This window comes from Microtus oregoni, unplaced genomic scaffold (assembly GCF_018167655.1).
Source record: "Microtus oregoni isolate MIOR12 unplaced genomic scaffold, Mior012 000018F_ref0000195, whole genome shotgun sequence".
Taxonomy (NCBI): domain Eukaryota; kingdom Metazoa; phylum Chordata; class Mammalia; order Rodentia; family Cricetidae; genus Microtus; species Microtus oregoni.
In genome coordinates this window covers 27,372,848-27,391,042 of record NW_024543077.1, presented here as the reverse complement: position 1 = coordinate 27,391,042, position 18,195 = coordinate 27,372,848, and the positions used below count along the sequence as shown (strand labels likewise).

Below are 18,195 nucleotides of genomic sequence, written 5' to 3'. Positions count from 1 at the left end.
TGCATCCGTCCTGTGCTTGATACTTTCCATGTACCTGACAATAAACTGTCTTACCTAGCATGAACTGGTATGGCATCGTGGCTTTGATTTGCATTTCCCTAATGGCAGATGATGCCAAACATCATTAATGAGCCAAATGACCATTGCACTTCTTCTTTAGATAAACATCAATTTGCCCAATCTTGAGTTGAAATTTTTAATATTTGTTGATGAATTAATAAGATTTGTGATTTACAAAATTCTTTCCCCACACTGTGGACTTTACTTTCTCGATGGTTCCTTTTTGCTTGCATACACATGTGTGCATGGGTATTTGTGTGTTCACATGGGTGTGGCTATATGTGTGTAAACAAAAGATTTACGTTAGATGTTTTTCTTGATTGTTCCTCCTATTGTCTATCAAGGCAGGGTCTCTCACTGCACCTAGTGCTCTGTTTCTGTTGTGGCTCTCACACTCGCTGCAGGGATTCTCTGTCCCTGTGTCCTGGGGATGGGATTACAGGTGGGCTACCACCCCCACTGTCATCTGTGTGGGTCCTGAGGATCTGAAATTCCGTTCTAAAGCTTGCACAGCCATGGCTCTGCTCACCGAAATTTGTGGTTTGATCCAGTCCTGATTACTGTTTTTTTTTTTTTTTTTTTTTGGACCTATGATCTTGGCATCACAGTTAAGAAAACCAGGGCCAGATCTCAGATCATAAAGTCTTCCCTTGGTTTGTAGTATTAGCTCCTGGGGTTGGGTGCTTGATTTAGACTTAGCTCTCGCATATGACAAAGCTAAGAATCTAATCCCTCTTTTTTTTTATTTATTTATTTTTATTGAAAATTTCTACCTCCTTCCCTCCCTCCACTACCCCTCTCCCTCCCTCCACTCCCCCTCCCCCTTCCTCTCCAGTCCCAGGAGCAGTCAGGGTTCCCTACCCTATGGGAAGTATGTGGGGTCTTTGTTTAAAGATTCTTTTCTGAGAGTTCACGGATACCCTGGCCTTGTGTGGAGCTCTATGTTTTACACAGTGACACTGCAGCATTAGGGCAGAGTGGCTCCCAAGGGCTGCTTCTCTAGCAGAAATATTAATGCAAAAAAGGGGGTCCTTCCCTTTGTCCCACAATACAGCTCTAAGCTATGATCAGGGATCAGAGTGTGCACCTCTGTTAGGAACAGTACTGCAGGATTGTTATTGAAGTAAAAAATAAATATAACTTTTAAAACATGTCTATTCTTATGGGCATATACTTAAGTCAATAAAACCGACAATCCCCTGGCCCATTTTTGTCACCCTGTAAGTAAATAAGTGCTTACTAATACACCGCTAGTTTTTCAGTTAGGTTTACTATTTTGCTCATTAACAAGAAGTTAGATTTTATTTTCAATTTGAAAAATGCAACTTTCCAATTTCAAAGGCTGTTAAGTAGCAGGTCTCTTCTGTTAGCAATATTTGATTATGAGGTTTTACCAGAGATTACATGTATGGAAGGAATTCAGAGAGAATTTCTTCCTCTTGGATGTATTGGTAATGCTAACTTTCGCTGTGTTTCTTTTTATTTTTTTAATCTTTTGGTGCTATTGGTTAAATTCTTAAGTTTAGTAAAACACACAAATCGAGACATGTCAGATTTTTTTAATCCTTTGGTGCTATTGGTTAGATAAAGGTTTTTAAATTTAGTGAGGCACACAAATCAAGACATGTCAGAATTTGTATTTTGATTTGTTACCTTTTAAGGTATAAATAAAGCTGCTTTTACAGCTAATGCCAAACATAATGCGGGTGGAACCATTCTTCCCCACTCCCAATGTTTTCTCCTAGTAGCAGGATCTCTGTTAATGCAGCACTCCTGACTGCTTTCTCCCTGTCCAAGCCGGAGCAGCCTAGGAGGAGGCACAGAGCTTGTAGCTCAACCCGTCCTTGGGAAGCTAAGTGCTCTGGGAACCCTGTTCCTCTATCCTGTGTGTTTTACAGCAGCACCTAACACATGGGGGCTTTTTGCTTTGCTAGTGACTGGGTGAGTGAGTGTCTGTTTCATGTCGGGCTTCAGTATCAGCAAGCTCATGGTTTCTGCACACTGTGATGTGAGGCTGCAGCCCCCAGGGTATCAGAAAAAAAGGTGGGGTTTGACATCCTGACAACCTCTCTCCTGGAATTCACTGCTTATTCTGCCCAGAGCTCGGATGGGGATATGTGATACTAGTTGTTACGTCAGTGACCTTGTATACATCTTGCATGACTGACAATGGCCCTGACAGTGAATTGAATCTTTTTTTTTTTTTAAGGGAAGGAAAGTGGAGCCCTGAGAAGGTCCATCACTTTAAGGATAACATTTTGCTTAGCACCTGAGTTAGGCTAATCCCCAAACTCCCATGGCTTGAGAGTGACTGTCCCACAGTATCATAGATAAATGCTGTTTTGCTTGTTTGCTAGTGCAGTGTGAGTCACTGAACCACGCAGGTGGGCTTTACTGTCGTGTAGCCTTGCATTTGTATAGCAGGAAAGGAAAACATTTTAATGTAAAGCCTTCAAATCCAAGTTCCTCTTGCTACCATCACTTCAGCCAGTCTTTTAACGATATCGGGCTTCCCTTTCTGGTTTGTGAGACTAGAATGGTCTTCCCTCAATTACCCCCTTGTCTGGCTACTTCCCTGTTTACCCTCAGGGCACACACGGCTTTCTCATATCCACAGTGTGATGTCCAGCTGCTCCCCTCTGTGACTTCTGCCAGACACTAGTCCTTCCCTTTGCCCCCCAGACCATCATTGGTGGATGTCCACCAATCAGTGTTCATCCCTGGATGTCTGATTTAATAATAGCACAACTTGGTACTCCAAGCGTGGCTTCTGGATGAATAGTGGACGTAGGACTTGGCATCAGACATAATCCTTGATCTTGGTCTGTTGTTTCCTACTGATGTAAATAGTCTAGAGAAGATAGCAGATTTCCCAAGACTTATTAAAAATACAGAACTGTGTAGTGAGGAGGTGAACAGGCCTGCTTTTTGTCCCGCCTGGCTACCGCACAGCTAGCTTAGCCCCAGAAATAATAACACAGAAACTGTATTCTTTTAAACACTGCTTATCCCATTAGCTCTAGCCTCTTACTGGCTAACTCTCACATCTTGCTTAACCCATTTCTAATAATCTGTGTAGCACCACGAGGTGGTGGCTTACCGGGAAAGATTCAGCATGTCTGATATGGTGGTTGGCTCCATGGCATCTGAATCACTTCCCTTCTTCCCAGCATTCTGTTCTGTCTACTCCACCTATCTAAATTCTGCCCTATCAAAAAGCCAAGGCAGTTTCTTTATTAACAAATGAAAATAACACATAGACAGATGACCCACCTACATCAGAACTGAATTTGTCAATGTCCTTTTTTGCTTTCATCTCTTGCAATGATTGGATTTCCAAGAGTTTGTAAATAAAATGTTGGCTTGGTGTATAGGGATAATTAAAAACAAACCTTCCCCACTCTAGAAGCAGCCTCATGGGAACTGGGGCACAGAACGTACAGAAAGACAGCTCCCTCACTGTATTTCAGAATCAGGTATTTATCAGGTCTACATCCATGGATTTTGTGTTCGTAGGAAAAATTATGATAAAACTTGGGTCAGTCCTCTGGGTCTATCACTGAAGACATGGTGATTGTACCTGGTATACATTTTAGTGTTATTCTTGGTAATTGCTTGCTCATAGAAAGACTGGATTACTAATAGCGTGGTTGGTAACTTAATTTTGTTTTCTAGCCAAGAATAAAAATATAGGAGAAGGTGTTACGAAGAACCAAATATTTGTAGAAAGAAAGGTGAAAGGGGGGGTGGTGGTGGTGTATATTTTCTCCCCTGCTCAGTTCATTGAATTTAATATATTTAAAAGGTATGAGCAACACATTTTTACACTCTTAATTTTGGAGCCTTCAGTCTTTGTTTTGTTGATGGGGAAGAATTGCTGTTTTTAATGGGACATCTGCCCATGGGGATAAACACTGAGTGTGACATTGATAATCGCCATCAGGTGTCTTACTGTCTTGATATGACCGCTGATACTGCTTCTGTCTGACACAGGGCATTGATGTCCGAGATGCTCCTCTGAAGGAAATAAAAGTGACTAGTCCTAGAAGATTCACAGCCTCATTTAATGTTGTCAACACGACCAAGAGAGACGCTGGGAAGTACCGCTGCATGATTCGTACGGAAGGAGGTGTTGGGATATCAAACTACGCGGAATTGGTAGTTAAAGGTATTTAATGCATTTTATACCCTCAAATAGCCTATTAAAATAGACATGCTTACATAGTTGTTTGTTCATTATTTGTTTATGCTCAGACTTACCCTGTCTGTTCCGAATAGTAGCTGGCTGATAGGCTGTATTGATTCATTGCATTTTAAGTACACATTTTGCATGTGAGCAAGGCTTTTGGAAAACGTATGTGATTGATGTTGGTTTAGTAGCATAGAGAGCAGTGCCTGCATGCTCAACCAGGGCTTCTGCCAGCTCTGTGGATACAGATTACAACCTATACATTTTTTTTCAAGGAATAAAATTTTTTTTTCTGATAGAAAATCACTTAAAATGCAAATATTCACCAGGCAGGGGTGTTTATGATAGCAAGATGGTTAATAAAATGAAGCAATGTCTATATAAAAAGGCCCTGTTAGATCATGGAAACCGTGTTGATAACACTGTCTTAGCCTTCATAATGTCCCAGTTACTCTCTTTTCCTAAACTCCGTGTGACTGGAAAATTGAGTCATTATATTCGAGAAGGTGGGAGATGAGAGGTAAAAAAACGGAAAGGAAATAATTTTCCTTTATCTCATTTAATGCAATTTTTTTGTGAGCAGGGGAGTTTATCCCATCAAGCCGGTAATGCAATTTTTGGTGCCAGATTGAATAATTTGAACTTACGTGTGCACCATGCTGGCATTTTAGACAACTGTGCCAGGCCCATTCCTCCTTTTCTTGGGGGAGACAAATAATATCTCATATTTTATTTATTTTATTTTTCAATGTTTCGGTGCTAGGGATGGAATGTCAGACTAGCCGAGCCACGTCCTCGAGGCTGTGTCTTACATTGACACGTTTGTTTTACATTTCTTGATTATAGATCACAAACATGGTTATGTCAAGGTGGACTCTTCCTATTAGCGACACATTTATCTTTGCAGCCGGTTTTAAAGAATACTGGGTTTGCATCCCAGAATAAGCTAAGAAGAGGCAAACCATGGATATATACCTCCTCTCTTCATCTATTGCCTTCAATATAAAATAGGTAGAATAGTATTACCTAATGATAGGACTGTTAGAATCTTCAACAGCAGAAAGCACATGTTTGTACAGAGTAAACTAAATTGGTGGTGGATGGGCGTCAGGTCCCAGTGGACGGGGGTGTTCGTATTGCCCGAGATAGTATCCGTAATTTTCATTTGAGACTCTGCAACAGGACCCCCCTCCCAGATTTTAAAACCTTAAATGCCAAATGATTTGTTTAGCCCTTCATCCTGCCACATTGCAGTTGAACCAGGGTGGCTAGGCATCGCCTTTGTCATAAAACCTAGCAGGGGCTTGAGAAATCCTCTCCTGTTGGGTGGAGTTTCTGTCTCCCATTGCTTGGCTTAGGAGACACAATATTGCTTATCAGGGACCCTATCCTGACAGCCACTGCCCGTGACACTGATAGATGTGTAGCAGAAGGGAGAACACTCTCAATATTTACTTGAATCATATATTTTGCCATGTTGCATTTTTATGGGCAGTAAAGTTTGAATTAGACTGCCTGGATGAAATTTTGAGTTCAAAGTTAAGATTCATAACAGATCTACAATTCATCAGCTTTCCACAGACCCTGCCCTGTTGAAGGTTCTCTGGGGAGTCAAGGAATCGTAGGGGGGAAATTAGACTTCTCAGTGTGGATGAAATGGTGTGCTCCCAGCCAGGGTCCCCTCTTCCTCCTCCTTACCTGCCTCTCGCTGTTCCTTATACTCTTCATTCTGTTATTATTCTTTGACCCCTATCTCAGAGCACTTCTCTGAGATGATCTCCTTGTGTCTGAGCTACAGCTGCTGCCCTGCTGCCCTGGAATGAGAAAGACACCTGTTTTGTTATTCGCATCCATTACAAATGTGGTCCCTTCTTTAAAAATGGCCTCTTCAGGGAAGTTCATTTGTCGGGCGTTAGAAGGAACATAGACTATTCTAGCCTGCCAGAGAAAGCATAGATAAGCGGGGATGAATGGGTTTCTGTTCGGTGTTTGCACCGCTTCTTCCTGTCTGAGGACAGCGTGGGTTCCCTGGCTGATTGACAGGATGTGATACCCCTGTCTTCCATCTCTGTGCTCTGCCAATGCTGGCGACAGCTGCTGTGTGGGGCCCTGGTAGAAGATTTGGCTCCTTCTCCATTTATATGTTCATAATCACGTTTCCTCATAGACTTCAGTTGCTCAGGCTAGATTTGAACCTGCAACTGACGCGTTTCTACCTCACTAGTAACTGTAGTGCAGGCCTTTGCCACTGGGTCAGGCACAAATATCAGGGATAATATATGGGAGTCTACGACTTTAGTGATGTTACCTTTTCAGAAAAAAAAAAGTTAAATTAAAATACACAGTAATAATTTCAGACAACTCATGTATAACTGAACACCCTGTAGTCAGTTGTACATGAGTTGGGGTGCTAGTGTTTTACAGATGGGGAAACCGGGGTGTAAAGGCTTTATAAATCCCCTTTAGAAGACGTGCATGGGAAATCAACTCCTTAAGCCAAGCCCAGGTCCTTTTTTCGTCGCTGTCTGCACGTGGCGTACCATGGCATGTAGTATGAATAATAAAAACCCAGAGACAGAAGTTCGGGTTCAACCCGAAAACCAGAAAAGCAAAGCAGCCAAGCCACTAGAGAAGTCTTACCTCTACCAAGGATGGGCAACTCCAAACTAAGCAGCCTAAGCCTCTCTCTCCTCCCATTTTATATTCCCTCTAGTTCTGGGATTAAAGGCATGTGATTCCCTAGGACTGGGATTAAAGGTGTGAGCCACCACTACCTGAATTTGTTTCTCTATTGAACTTGTGTAGTCCAGGGTGGCCTTGAACTCACAGAGATCCATCAGTCCCTGTCTCCCAAATCTTGTGATTAAAGGTGTGTGTCACCATTGCCAGACCTCTGGTGGCTGGAGCTTTTTGCCTTTGGTCTTTAGGGAAGATTTATCAAAATACAAATAATGTATCACTACAATGGCATTAGAAAACATTTTGTGGGAGATACACAATATCTTGTATTCATTTGAAAATATATTTCATGTATAATTTCCATATAATTAAATATCATGCTAATATCTATGTATTAGTCATTCTCGGGGTAGCAGTTAAAGCTATGTAATGTGTTTATATCCACATGTTCTCATTCCTGGTTTAGAATTCATTTTGTGGCATTTCTTTACATGAATCATGACAGACAGAATTTTAGTCTGATCTAATGGCAAAGGCCTGTATTCCAGTTATTCTGAAGGCTAATGGTGGTGGGTTACAAGTTCAAGGCCTGCCTGGCAACTTAGCAAAAGAGACTGTCTCAAAATAAAAATTCAATATGTTAGTACATTTACATCACATTCATAGTCTCTTAGTTAAAATTCACTCAAAATATGAGGTCTTGGTGTAATTTATCCTAATGAGCTAGTTTTCAGTCAATGGCACTTTATCTGAATATGGAAAAGAGCAAAGACACCTCCTCCCCACAGAAAGCAAACAACTGATGTTGGTTTCTTTGGTGGGGAGGAGTGGTATTTAAGGATCAACCTGCGGTGATCTCACCTGACATGCCCCGGGTGATACTACCTTTCCTTCAGTCTTGTTCAGCAGGAAGCAGGGCTGCGACTGATTGGCCTGTCTGCCCCCTGAGAGGTCAGGGGAAGTTGTAGCGAGCAGGTGCGGCTGTGCCCTATTTCAGTAGCAGCGTAGTGAGCTTGACAAGGAACTGAAAAGGAGAGACTGAAAAAGCCCAACCTCCCTTGTAGAAAACACTTGAGGAGAAACCACAAGAGCTTAGGTTTTTCTTGGATGACAGCTCTTTTCGGTACAAAATATGGAATTTTCTTACATGATCTCATCCATCATGTGGGGGACCACTTAGAGTGTCAATGGCATGCAGAATTCTGTCATCTGGTACCCAGAGGGACAGTCAGCTGGCGTCTAATTAATAAGGTGGGAGGTAATTTATAAGTAAGATGGCCAGCCTCCCCATTCTTAGATGATGCTGAGGAAAACAGCCAGCCACAGGCCAGGAGACTCTCCAGTTGGAGGGGGTGTTTGCTATTGACGCCTTTAATTTTTATCAAGCTGGGTGTAGGGTGTTCTTTGATTCTGAGCATCCTTTGCTACTCTGACTTTAGTAAAACTCATACCTTGCAGACAGTAGGACTTTGTAATCTGTATGCTCAATTCTCCCCCAGTAAGATGAGCCCATTTTAACATCTTTAGGGAAAGTGAGTCACCTTGGAAAATGGATGTTTGAAGAGATAAACTATGACTTCCTCCTTGCTTTTAAGATGATACTAAATATAAACAAGGGAATGTGGCTTTCAATTCCTCAAGTAGCCAAGGCTAGCCTTGACCTCCTGTTCCTCCTGTCTCCACCAATCCCACGTAACAGGAGTGTGCCAACTCAATTTAAGGATGTAGAAAACCCTAATCAGCAGGAAGGCTAACAATGGATTATGATACTGCTTATCAAGAGTGCTTCAGTAGTGACTTTAGTGACAATAAAAAAAAACTTCTTTAATATAAAATACGTTTATGTATTTTGTCCTGAGACCAATTATGGGCATACTCACTTGAACAAGTTAGGTGGGTTGTTTAGTTGTTGTTTTGAGATAGTAACTCATGTAGTCTGGGCTAACCTCAAGTTCACTGTACAGTCTCTGAAGATTACTTTCAGCTTCTGACCCGCTTGCCTCTGGCTTCAGGGTGTTGAAGTTTCAGGCATGAACCAATCTGGGTACTGGGGGGGCAAGCTGACAGCCTCTCACGCCTTAGACAGACCCTCTACCAACTGAGCCATGACCATACCTTGTTCTGCTCATTTCCCCCCTTGAGACTGTGTCTTGTTTTACCTTGATTGGTTTTGAACTTTCAAGTTCAAGTGAGCCTCCTGCCTCTTTTCTTAGTAGCTTTCAAGTTAGCTTTGTTACTTTTTTTTTTTAATTTTTTTTATTAAGAAAAGAAGAAAAAAAACATAAACAAAAAACAAGTTTCCACCTCCTCCCAGCCTCCCATTTCCCTCCCCCTCCTCCCACCCTTCTCCCCCTCCTCCCACCCTTCTACCCCTCCCCCCACTCCTCTCCCCCTCCCTCTCCAGTCCACAGAGCAGTCCGGGTTCCCTGCCCTGTGGTAAGTCCTAGGTCCTCCCCCCTCCGTCCATATCTAGGAAGGTGAACATCCAAACTGGCTAGGCTTCCACAAAGCCAGCACACTAAGCAGGATCAAAACCCCGTGCCATTGTCCTTGGCGTCTCATCAGCCCTCATTGTTCGCCATGTTCAGAGAGTCCGGTTTTAGCCCATGCTTTTTCGGTCACAGTCCAGCTGGCCTTGGTGAGCTCCCAGTAGATCAGCTCCACTGTCTCAGTGGGTGGGTGCACGCCTCGTGGTCCCGACTTCTTTGCTCATGTTCTCCCTCCTTCTGCTCCTCATTGGGACCTTGGGAGCTCAGTCCAGTGCTCCAGTGTGGGTCTCTGTCTCTGTCTCCATCCATCACCAGATGAAGGTTCTATGATGATATGCAAGATATTCGTCAGTATTGCTCTAGGATAGGGTCATTTCAGGTTCCCAATCCTCAGCTGCCCAAGGAACTAACTGGGAACCTCATGTTGGGCACTTGGGAGCCCCTCTAGGGTCAAATCTCTTGCTCACCCTAAAGTGGTTCCCTTAACTAAGAATTGTGGTTCCGTGCTCCCCTATCCACCTTTCCTTTATCCCAATTCTCCTGATTCCCCAAGTCCCCCCTCCTTCCCTTCTACCTTTTCTCTCCCCATCTCCCATTACCCCCATCCCACCCCACCCCCAAGATCCTAATTTTCTCACCGGCAATTTGGTCTCCTTCCCTTAGCCAAGAGGATAACTATATGTTTTTCCTTGGGTTCACCTTCTTACTTAGCTTCTTTAGGTTCACCTATTTTAGACTCCGTGGCCCTAATTTGTGGCTAGAAACCAATTATGAGCGAGTACATCCCATGTTCATCTTTTTGGGTCTGGGACACCTCACTCAGGATAGTGTTTTCTATTTCCATCCATTTGCATGCAAAATTCGAGAAGTCATTGTTTTTTAACGCAGCGTAGTACTCTAGCGTGTATATATTCCATACTTTCTTCATCCATTCTTCCATTGAAGGGCATCTAGGTTGTTTCCAGGTTCTGGCTATTACAAATAATACTGCTATGAACATAGTTGAACAAATGCTTTTGTCATATGATAGAGCATCTCTTGGGTATATTCCCAGGAGTGGTATTGCTGGGTCCAGGGGTAAGTTGATCCCGAATTTCCTGAGAAACCGAAACACTGACTTCCACAGTGGTTGCACAAGATTGCATTCCCACCAGCAATGGATGAGGGTACCCGTTCCTCCACAGCCTCTCCAGCAAAGGTTATCCTTGGTGTTTTTGACTTTAGCCATTCTGACAGGTGTAAGATGATATCTCAAAGTTGTTTTGATTTGCATTTCCCTGATTGCTAAGGAAGTTGAGCACGACTTTAAGTGTCTTTTGGCCATTTGAACTTCCTCTGCTGAGAATTCTCTGTTCAGTTCAGTGCCCCATTTTTTAATTGGGTTAATTAGCATTTTAAAGTCTAGTTTCTTGAGTTCTTTATATATTTTGGAGATCAGACCTTTGTCTGTTGTGGGGTTGGTGAAGATCTTCTCCCAATCAGTAGGTTGCCTTTGTGTCTTATTGACTATGTCCTTTGCTTTACAGAAGCTTCTCAGTTTCAGTAGGTCCCATTTATTCAATGTTGCCCTTAATGTCTGTGCTTCTGGGGTTATACATAGGAAGCGATCTCCTGTGCCCAGCTCCTGTAGGGTACTTCCCACTTTCTCTTCTATCAGGTTCAGTGTGTTCGGGCTGATATTGAGGTCTTTAATCCATTTGGACTTGAGTTTTGTGCACGGTGATAGATAAGGGTCTATTTTCATTCTTCTACAAGATGACATCCAGTTGTGCCAGCACCATTTGTTGAAGATGCTTTCTTTCTTCCATTGTATACTTTTAGCTCCTTTATCGAAAATCAGGTGTTCATAGGTTTGTGGGATAAAATCCGGGTCTTCTATACGATTCCATTGGTCGACTTCTCTGTTTTTATGCCAGTACCACACTGTTTTCATTACTGTAGCTCTGTAATAGAGTTTGAAGTCAGGGATGGTAATGCCTCCAGAAGATCCTTTATTGTATAGGATTGTTTTGGCTATCCTGGGTTTTTTGTTTTTCCATATAAAGTTGATTATTGTCCTCTCCAGATCTGTGAAGAATTTTGATGGGATCTTGATGGGGATTGCATTGAATCTATAAATAGCCTTTGGTAGAATTGCCATTTTTACTATGTTGATCCTCCCAATCCAAGAGCAAGGGAGGTCCATCCATTTTTTGGTATCCTCTTCAATTTCTTTCTTCAATGCCTTAAAGTTCTTGTCAAATAGATCTTTCACTTCCTTGGTTAGATGTACCCCAAGATATTTTATGCTGTTTTTGGCTATTGTGAATGGTGAAGCTTCTCCGATTTCCCTCTCTGCTTCCATATCCTTTGTGTATAAGAGGGCGACTGATTTTTTGGAGTTGATCTTGTATCCTGCCACATTACTGAAGCTGTTTATCAGCTGTAGGAGTTCTTTGGTGGAGTTTTTGGGGTCGCTTATGTACACTATCATATCATCTGCAAATAACGAAAGTTTAACTTCTTCCTTTCCAATTCGAATCCCCTTGATTCCATTATGTTGTCTTATTGCTATTGCTAGAACTTCAAGCACTATATTGAAGAGGTATGGGGAGAGTGGACAGCCTTGTCGTGTTCCTGAGTTAAGTGGGATGGCTTTGAGTTTCTCTCCGTTTAATTTGATGTTAGCTGTCGGCTTGCTGTATATAGCTTTTATTATATTTAGGTATGACCCTTGTATCCCTAATCTCTCCAAGACTTTTAACATAAATGGATGTTGAATTTTGTCAAATGCTTTTTCAGCATCTAATGAAATGATCATATGGTTTTTTTCTTTCAGTTTATTTATATGCTGGATTACATTGATAGATTTTCGTATGTTGAACCAGCCCTGCATCTCAGGAATGAAGCCTACTTGATCATAATGGATAATTTTTCGGATGTGTTCTTGGATTCGATTTGCCAGTATTTTGTTGAGGATTTTTGCGTCGATATTCATGAGTGAGATTGGCCTGTAGTTCTCTTTCCTGGTTGAGTCTTTGAGTGGTTTTGGTATCAGAGTAATTGTGGCTTCATAAAAGGAGTTTGGTAATGACCCTTCTGTTTCTATCTTGTGGAATACATTAAGGAGTATAAGTATTAGATCTTCTTGGAAGATCTGGTAGAATTCCGCATTGAAACCATCTGGTCCTGGGCTTTTTTTGGTAGGGAGGTTTTTGATAACCTCTTCTAATTCTTCGCGACTAACAGATCTATTTAGATTGTTCACCAGGTCCTGATTTAACTTTGGTATATGATATTTATCTAAAAAAGTATCCATTTCCTTTACATTTTCCAATTTTGTGGCATATAGGCTTTTGTAGTAAGATCTAATGATTCTCTGAATTTCCTCTGTGTCTGTGGTTATGTCCCCCTTTTCATTTCTGATCTTATTAATTTGCAAATTCTCTCTCTGCCGTTTGATTAGCTTGGATAGTGGTTTGTCAATCTTGTTGATTTTCTCCAGGAACCAGCTTTTTGTTTCATTGATTTTTTGTATTGTTTTCTGTGTTTCTATTTTGTTGATTTCAGCCCTCATTTTGATTATTTCCAGTCTTCTACTCCTCCTAGGTGAGTCTGCTTCTTTTTTTTCTAGAGCTTTCAGGTGGGCTGTTAAGTCTCCAATGTGAGCTTTCTCTGTTTTCTTTAAGTGGGCACTTAGTGCTATGAACTTTCCTCTTAGGACTGCTTTCATAGTGTCCCATAAGTTCGAGTATGTTGTTTCTTTATTTTCATTGAATTCCAGGAAGACTTTAATTTCTTTCTTTATTTCTTCCTTAATCCAGGTATGGTTCAATAGTTGACTGTTCAGTTTCCATGACTTTGTATGCTTTCTGGGGGTAGCATTATTGTTGAATTCTAACTTTAATCCATGGTGATCTGATAAGACACAGGTGGTTACTAATATTTTTTTGTAACTGTGGATGTTTGCTTTGTTACCGACTATGTGGTCGATTTTCGAGAAGGTTCCATGAGCTGCAGAGAAGAAGGTATATTCTTTCCTATTTGGATGGAATGTTCTATAGATGTCTGTTAAGTCCATTTGATTCATTACCTCCCTTAATTCTCTTATTTCTCTGTTAGGTTCCTGTCTGATTGACCTGTCCATTGGTGAGAGAGGAGTGTTGAAGTCTCCTACTATTAGTGTGTGCGGTTTGATGGCTGCCTTGAATTTTAGCAATGTTTCTTTTATGTACGTGGGTGCTTTTATATTAGGGGCATAGATGTTCAGGATTGAGACTTCATCCTGATGAACTGTTCCTGTTATGAGTATAAAATGCCCCTCTCCATCTCTTCTGATTGATTTAAGTTTAAAGTCAACTTTGTTAGAGATTAGTATGGCCACACCTGCCTGTTTCTTAGGTCCATTTGTTTGATAGGCCTTTTCCCAGCCCTTTACTCTGAGTAGGTGCCTGTCTTTGTGGTTGAGGTGTGTTTCTTGTAAACAGCAGAATGTTGGATCCTGTTTCTTATCCAATCTCTTAGCCTGTGTCTTTTTATAGGTGAGTTGAGTCCATTGACATTAAGTGATATTAATGACCAGTGGTTGTTAACTCTGGTCATTTTTTTTTTAGTCGTAGAGTTTGTGTGTTTCCCTTCTTTGAGTTGTGTTGGTGAAGGGTCTCTAGATGTCTGAGTTATTGTGGTCATTGTTGGACTCCTTGGTTAGTGATTTTCCTTCAATTACTTTCTGTAAGGCTGGATTTGTGGCTGCGTATTGTTTAAATTTGTTTTTATCCTGGAAAATTTTATTTTCTCCATTTATAGTGAATGAAAGCTTGGCTGGGTATAGTAATCTGGGCTTGCACCCATGGTCTCTCAGTTTCTGCAGTACATCTATCCAGGACCTTCTGGCTTTCATGGTTTCCATGGAGAAGTCAGGTGTAAGTCTGATAGGTTTACCTTTATAAGTAATTTGGCCTTTTTCCTTTGCAGCTCTTAATATTCTTTCCTTATTCTGTATGCTTTGTGTTTTGATAATGATATGGCGAGGGGATGTTTTTTTTTGATCCAGCCTATTCGGTGTTCTGTATGCTTCTTGCACCTTCATAGGAAAATCTTTCCTTAGGTTGGGAAAGTTTTCTTCTATAATTTTAATAAATATATTTTCTGGACCATTGAGCTGCCCTTCTTCTCCTTCTTCTACTCCTATTATTCTTAGGTTTGGTCTTTTTATTGTGTCCCATATTTCCTGAATGTTTTGTGATGAGAGTTTGTTGGACTTGCTGTTTTCTTTGATCAGTGTGTTTATTTTCTCTATGGTATCTTCAGAATCCGAGAGTCTTTCTTCTATCTCTTGTATTCTGCTGGTTATGCTTGTTTCTGTAGTCTCTATTCATTTACCTAGATTTTCCATGTCCAGACGGCCCTCTGATTGTGTTTTCTTCTTTGCCTCCATTTCAGTTTTCAGGTCTTGAACTGTTTCCATTATCTGTTTGATTGTTTTTCCTTGGTTTTCTAGGGTATCATTCACTGATTTATTCAATTCTTCAAACTTTCTGTTATATTTCTCATCCATTTCTATAAGGGCGTTTTTTACATGCTGTTTAAGGGTGTCAATCACTTTCATGAAGTCAATCTTTTCTCCTTCCTCTTGATTAAGGGGTTCTTGTCCTCCCGTTGTGAGGTCGCTTGTTTCTGGTAGCTTCATGTTGCTTTTCAGCTTGTTGGGCGAATTCTTGCCTTGACGTCGGCCCATCTCTTCTTCCAAATGCTCCCTATGGATTTTCTTTTACTGGATTAGGTCTCCTAGCCTACCAAACGCTGTCTCTCCCCAATGTTGGCTCTCCCAATGCTGGGTCTCCTGGCGCCGAAAGATCAGGCCTCCGTGCTGGTTGGGCAGCTCGCAGACAAAGCGCCTACCCTGCTTGGTGCAGGCAGGCCACAGAAACAAAGGAACTGCTGCTGCCCCCCCCCCCCCGGGAGCCCCGGATACTCAGACCCAGCGCCCAGATAGGCTGCGCTGGGCGATGCCACGCGCCAAAAGAGGGCAGTGGGGGCGAAGTGGGGAGGGCTCTGGACGGAAGCTGGGTGGGCCAGGAAGAAAGAGGCAGCACCCGGGGAGTAGAGGCCCTGCAGAGAGCCCAAGCAGGACAGGGGGCCAAGAAACCCCCGAGCTCCCCGTCCCAGGCTGGCGCCGTGGGCCAGAAACTCACCCCAATGCTGGGTCTCCTGGCGCCGAAAGATCAGGCCTCCGTGCTGGTTGGGCAGCTCGCAGACAAAGCGCCTACCCCGCTTGGTGCAGGCAGGCCACAGAAACAAAGGACGCTTTGTTACTTTTTTTAAGAGTTATTCATTATATATGTGTTAGTGGGCTTTTTTGCATGTATATATAAGCACCATAGAATATCAGAAGACATTAGATCCCCAGATCTCCTGGATCTGGTATTATAGATGGTTGTGAGCCACCATGTGGGTCCTTGGAGCCAAATTCATGTCCTCTGTAAGATTAATAAGCGATCTTAACCACTGAGCCATCTCTCCAGCCCCCTCATTATTTTTTGAAAGGAAAGGTTTGAACCTTGTTTAACTCTTTACCACTGTACTTACATTTATTAAACAAAGCAAAATCCCTCTCATCAGTTCAATGCTTAATTTTTAATATCTTCTACGCCGTCATCATGGATACATATCTAGTTCTTTGTCAACTGAACACAGAAATACCTGAAAGATAACTCTCTGGTTTGTTTTCAGAACCACCTGTTCCCATTGCTCCACCGCAACTTGCCTCTGTCGGAGCAACCTATCTGTGGATACAGCTCAATGCCAACTCCATCAACGGGGACGGACCCATTGTGGCTCGTGAGGTCGAGTACTGCACAGCCAGTGGGAGCTGGAACGATCGGCAGCCGGTGGATTCCACAAGTTACAAAATTGGCCACCTCGACCCAGACACAGAGTATGAAATCAGCGTGCTTCTCACCAGACCAGGGGAGGGTGGCACTGGATCTCCTGGGCCAGCCCTGAGAACAAGAACCAAGTGTGCCGGTGAGTACCAGGAGTCAATTTACTGATGGCCATGGTCTCCCTTGGTGTTGGTGTCTGTATTGGATCCCACAGCTGGATGACACTCTTTCTACAGCTCTGCCTGCATTCCATGCGGGGATCAAAAGACTCCTTAAGATGAATCACAAGTTAGCACTCAACTTTAGGCCCCATGACCTCAAGAACGTCTATCTTTCAACCTGTCTCTACTTCTGTTTTCTGTTCTTAATTTACATCTTGCTTTGGGTACCATACAATTGATACTGGGATGGTCCCTAAGGCTTCCAGAGGCTATCTACTTTAATGATGTCTGCTAATGGGTCAGACACTTCTTCCAGCCCCTCTGCTTTCTGTTTCTATCTAATGTCCTCATTACCTAAGGGCAATGCTGGGAAATGACAGATTCTTCCGGAGAGCTTGGAAGCTGTTTCTATTGATGGATATGTGAGGCATGGCTGCTGGCTAGTGACCAGGAGCCTGTTGACATCATAAAGAATTATTGGTGGACTGTGTGTAGTCTTTGGGTTCTTGGATTGCAAAGTCTTAGTTGTGCCAAAGCTGTTTTGCAAGCTGCATAGACTAAGGTTGATGGACAACAAAACGTAACATTTTATGATTGCTAGAAAGAAGAATCTCTTACAAGTCAGAGTTGTTTCTGAGTGGTGACTGTCTGGGAGGAAGGAAATCCTTATGGCAATCTCATAGTGAGCAGAAAGCCTTATATTGAATTGTGTGCAGAGAGGTGAACCCATGGAGTTTGATACATTAACGTAATGCTTTAGATAGTGTCAGGTAAGAGGGCAGTATTGACGCTTCATTTCTCTCCTAAGTTTTCAAAGGCCAGTGGGTGCTGTCATGGAATTTACTGTCATAGTAAGACTTGGATCTCAGATATAATGTGTCTATGTACAGCTGTGTGTATAGTTAGTTATATGTACGCAATTGTGTATATGTATAGTTGTGTGTGTATGCCGCTGTGTGTATAGTTGTATGCAATTGTATGTGGGTATAGTTGTATGTATATACAGTGGTGAGTATATACAGCAATGTGTACAGTTGAGTATGTACACGGTGTGTACAGTTCTGTTTATGCATCTAGTGCTATGAACAGTTGGATATATACAGTTGTATATGTAGATAGTGTTGTGTATGCAGTTGTATTGTGTACAGTTGTGTGTGTGTTCAGTTGTGTGTGTTTGTCTTTACACAGTTGCGTGTATGTTTGTGTGTACGCAGTTGTGTATGTGTAGTTTGTTCGTGTACACAGGTGTATGTATGTGTGCATGTGGAATCAGTCTAGGATATCCTTCCTCAGAAACCTTGCATCTTGAATTTTGAGACAATACCTCTCACCGGGATCTGGGTCTCACCAATTAGGCCAGGCTGGATGACCAGAGAGCCACAGATATCTCTGTCTCCACCTCCCTATCTCTGGGATTACAAGGATCCTTTCCCAAGCCTGGTTTTTAAGTGGGTGCAGGGACTGAACATGGATCCTCATGCTTGTGTGCCAAACACTTCAGCATGGAGCTGTCTCCTGAGTCCCATGACGTCAGTGACCTCTGACAGTTGCGCCTGTTTTCATGCTTATCTGTGATGCGGATAATACTAGCTGTATAATGAAAGGCTTCTGTGATGGGAGGTGGTAACTACTCCTCTCTGTGGGTATAAGGATAAGATTTAGAATGTGGTAAGGAATTGCGCTGCGCTTACAAAATAGTGGCAGTGAATTCTCTAAATCACCTCTGTAGACCCAGAAACTGGCAAGTGTCTAGT

General features: G+C 42.3%; 1 protein-coding gene across 8 annotated transcripts in view; it reads left to right on the top strand.

Annotated features, from left to right (window-relative positions):
• The window catches only part of LOC121458873 (receptor-type tyrosine-protein phosphatase mu), a 701,969-nt gene that overhangs the window by 312,172 nt on the left and 371,602 nt on the right, over positions 1–18,195 (top strand). For all 8 annotated transcript variants that reach the window (XM_041668223.1, XM_041668222.1, XM_041668220.1 and 5 more), the window contains exons 6-7: positions 4,054–4,228; positions 16,129–16,422. In XM_041668223.1, the coding sequence (XP_041524157.1) occupies positions 4,054–4,228; positions 16,129–16,422 (469 nt within the window). The remainder of the gene's footprint in view (positions 1–4,053; positions 4,229–16,128; positions 16,423–18,195) is intronic.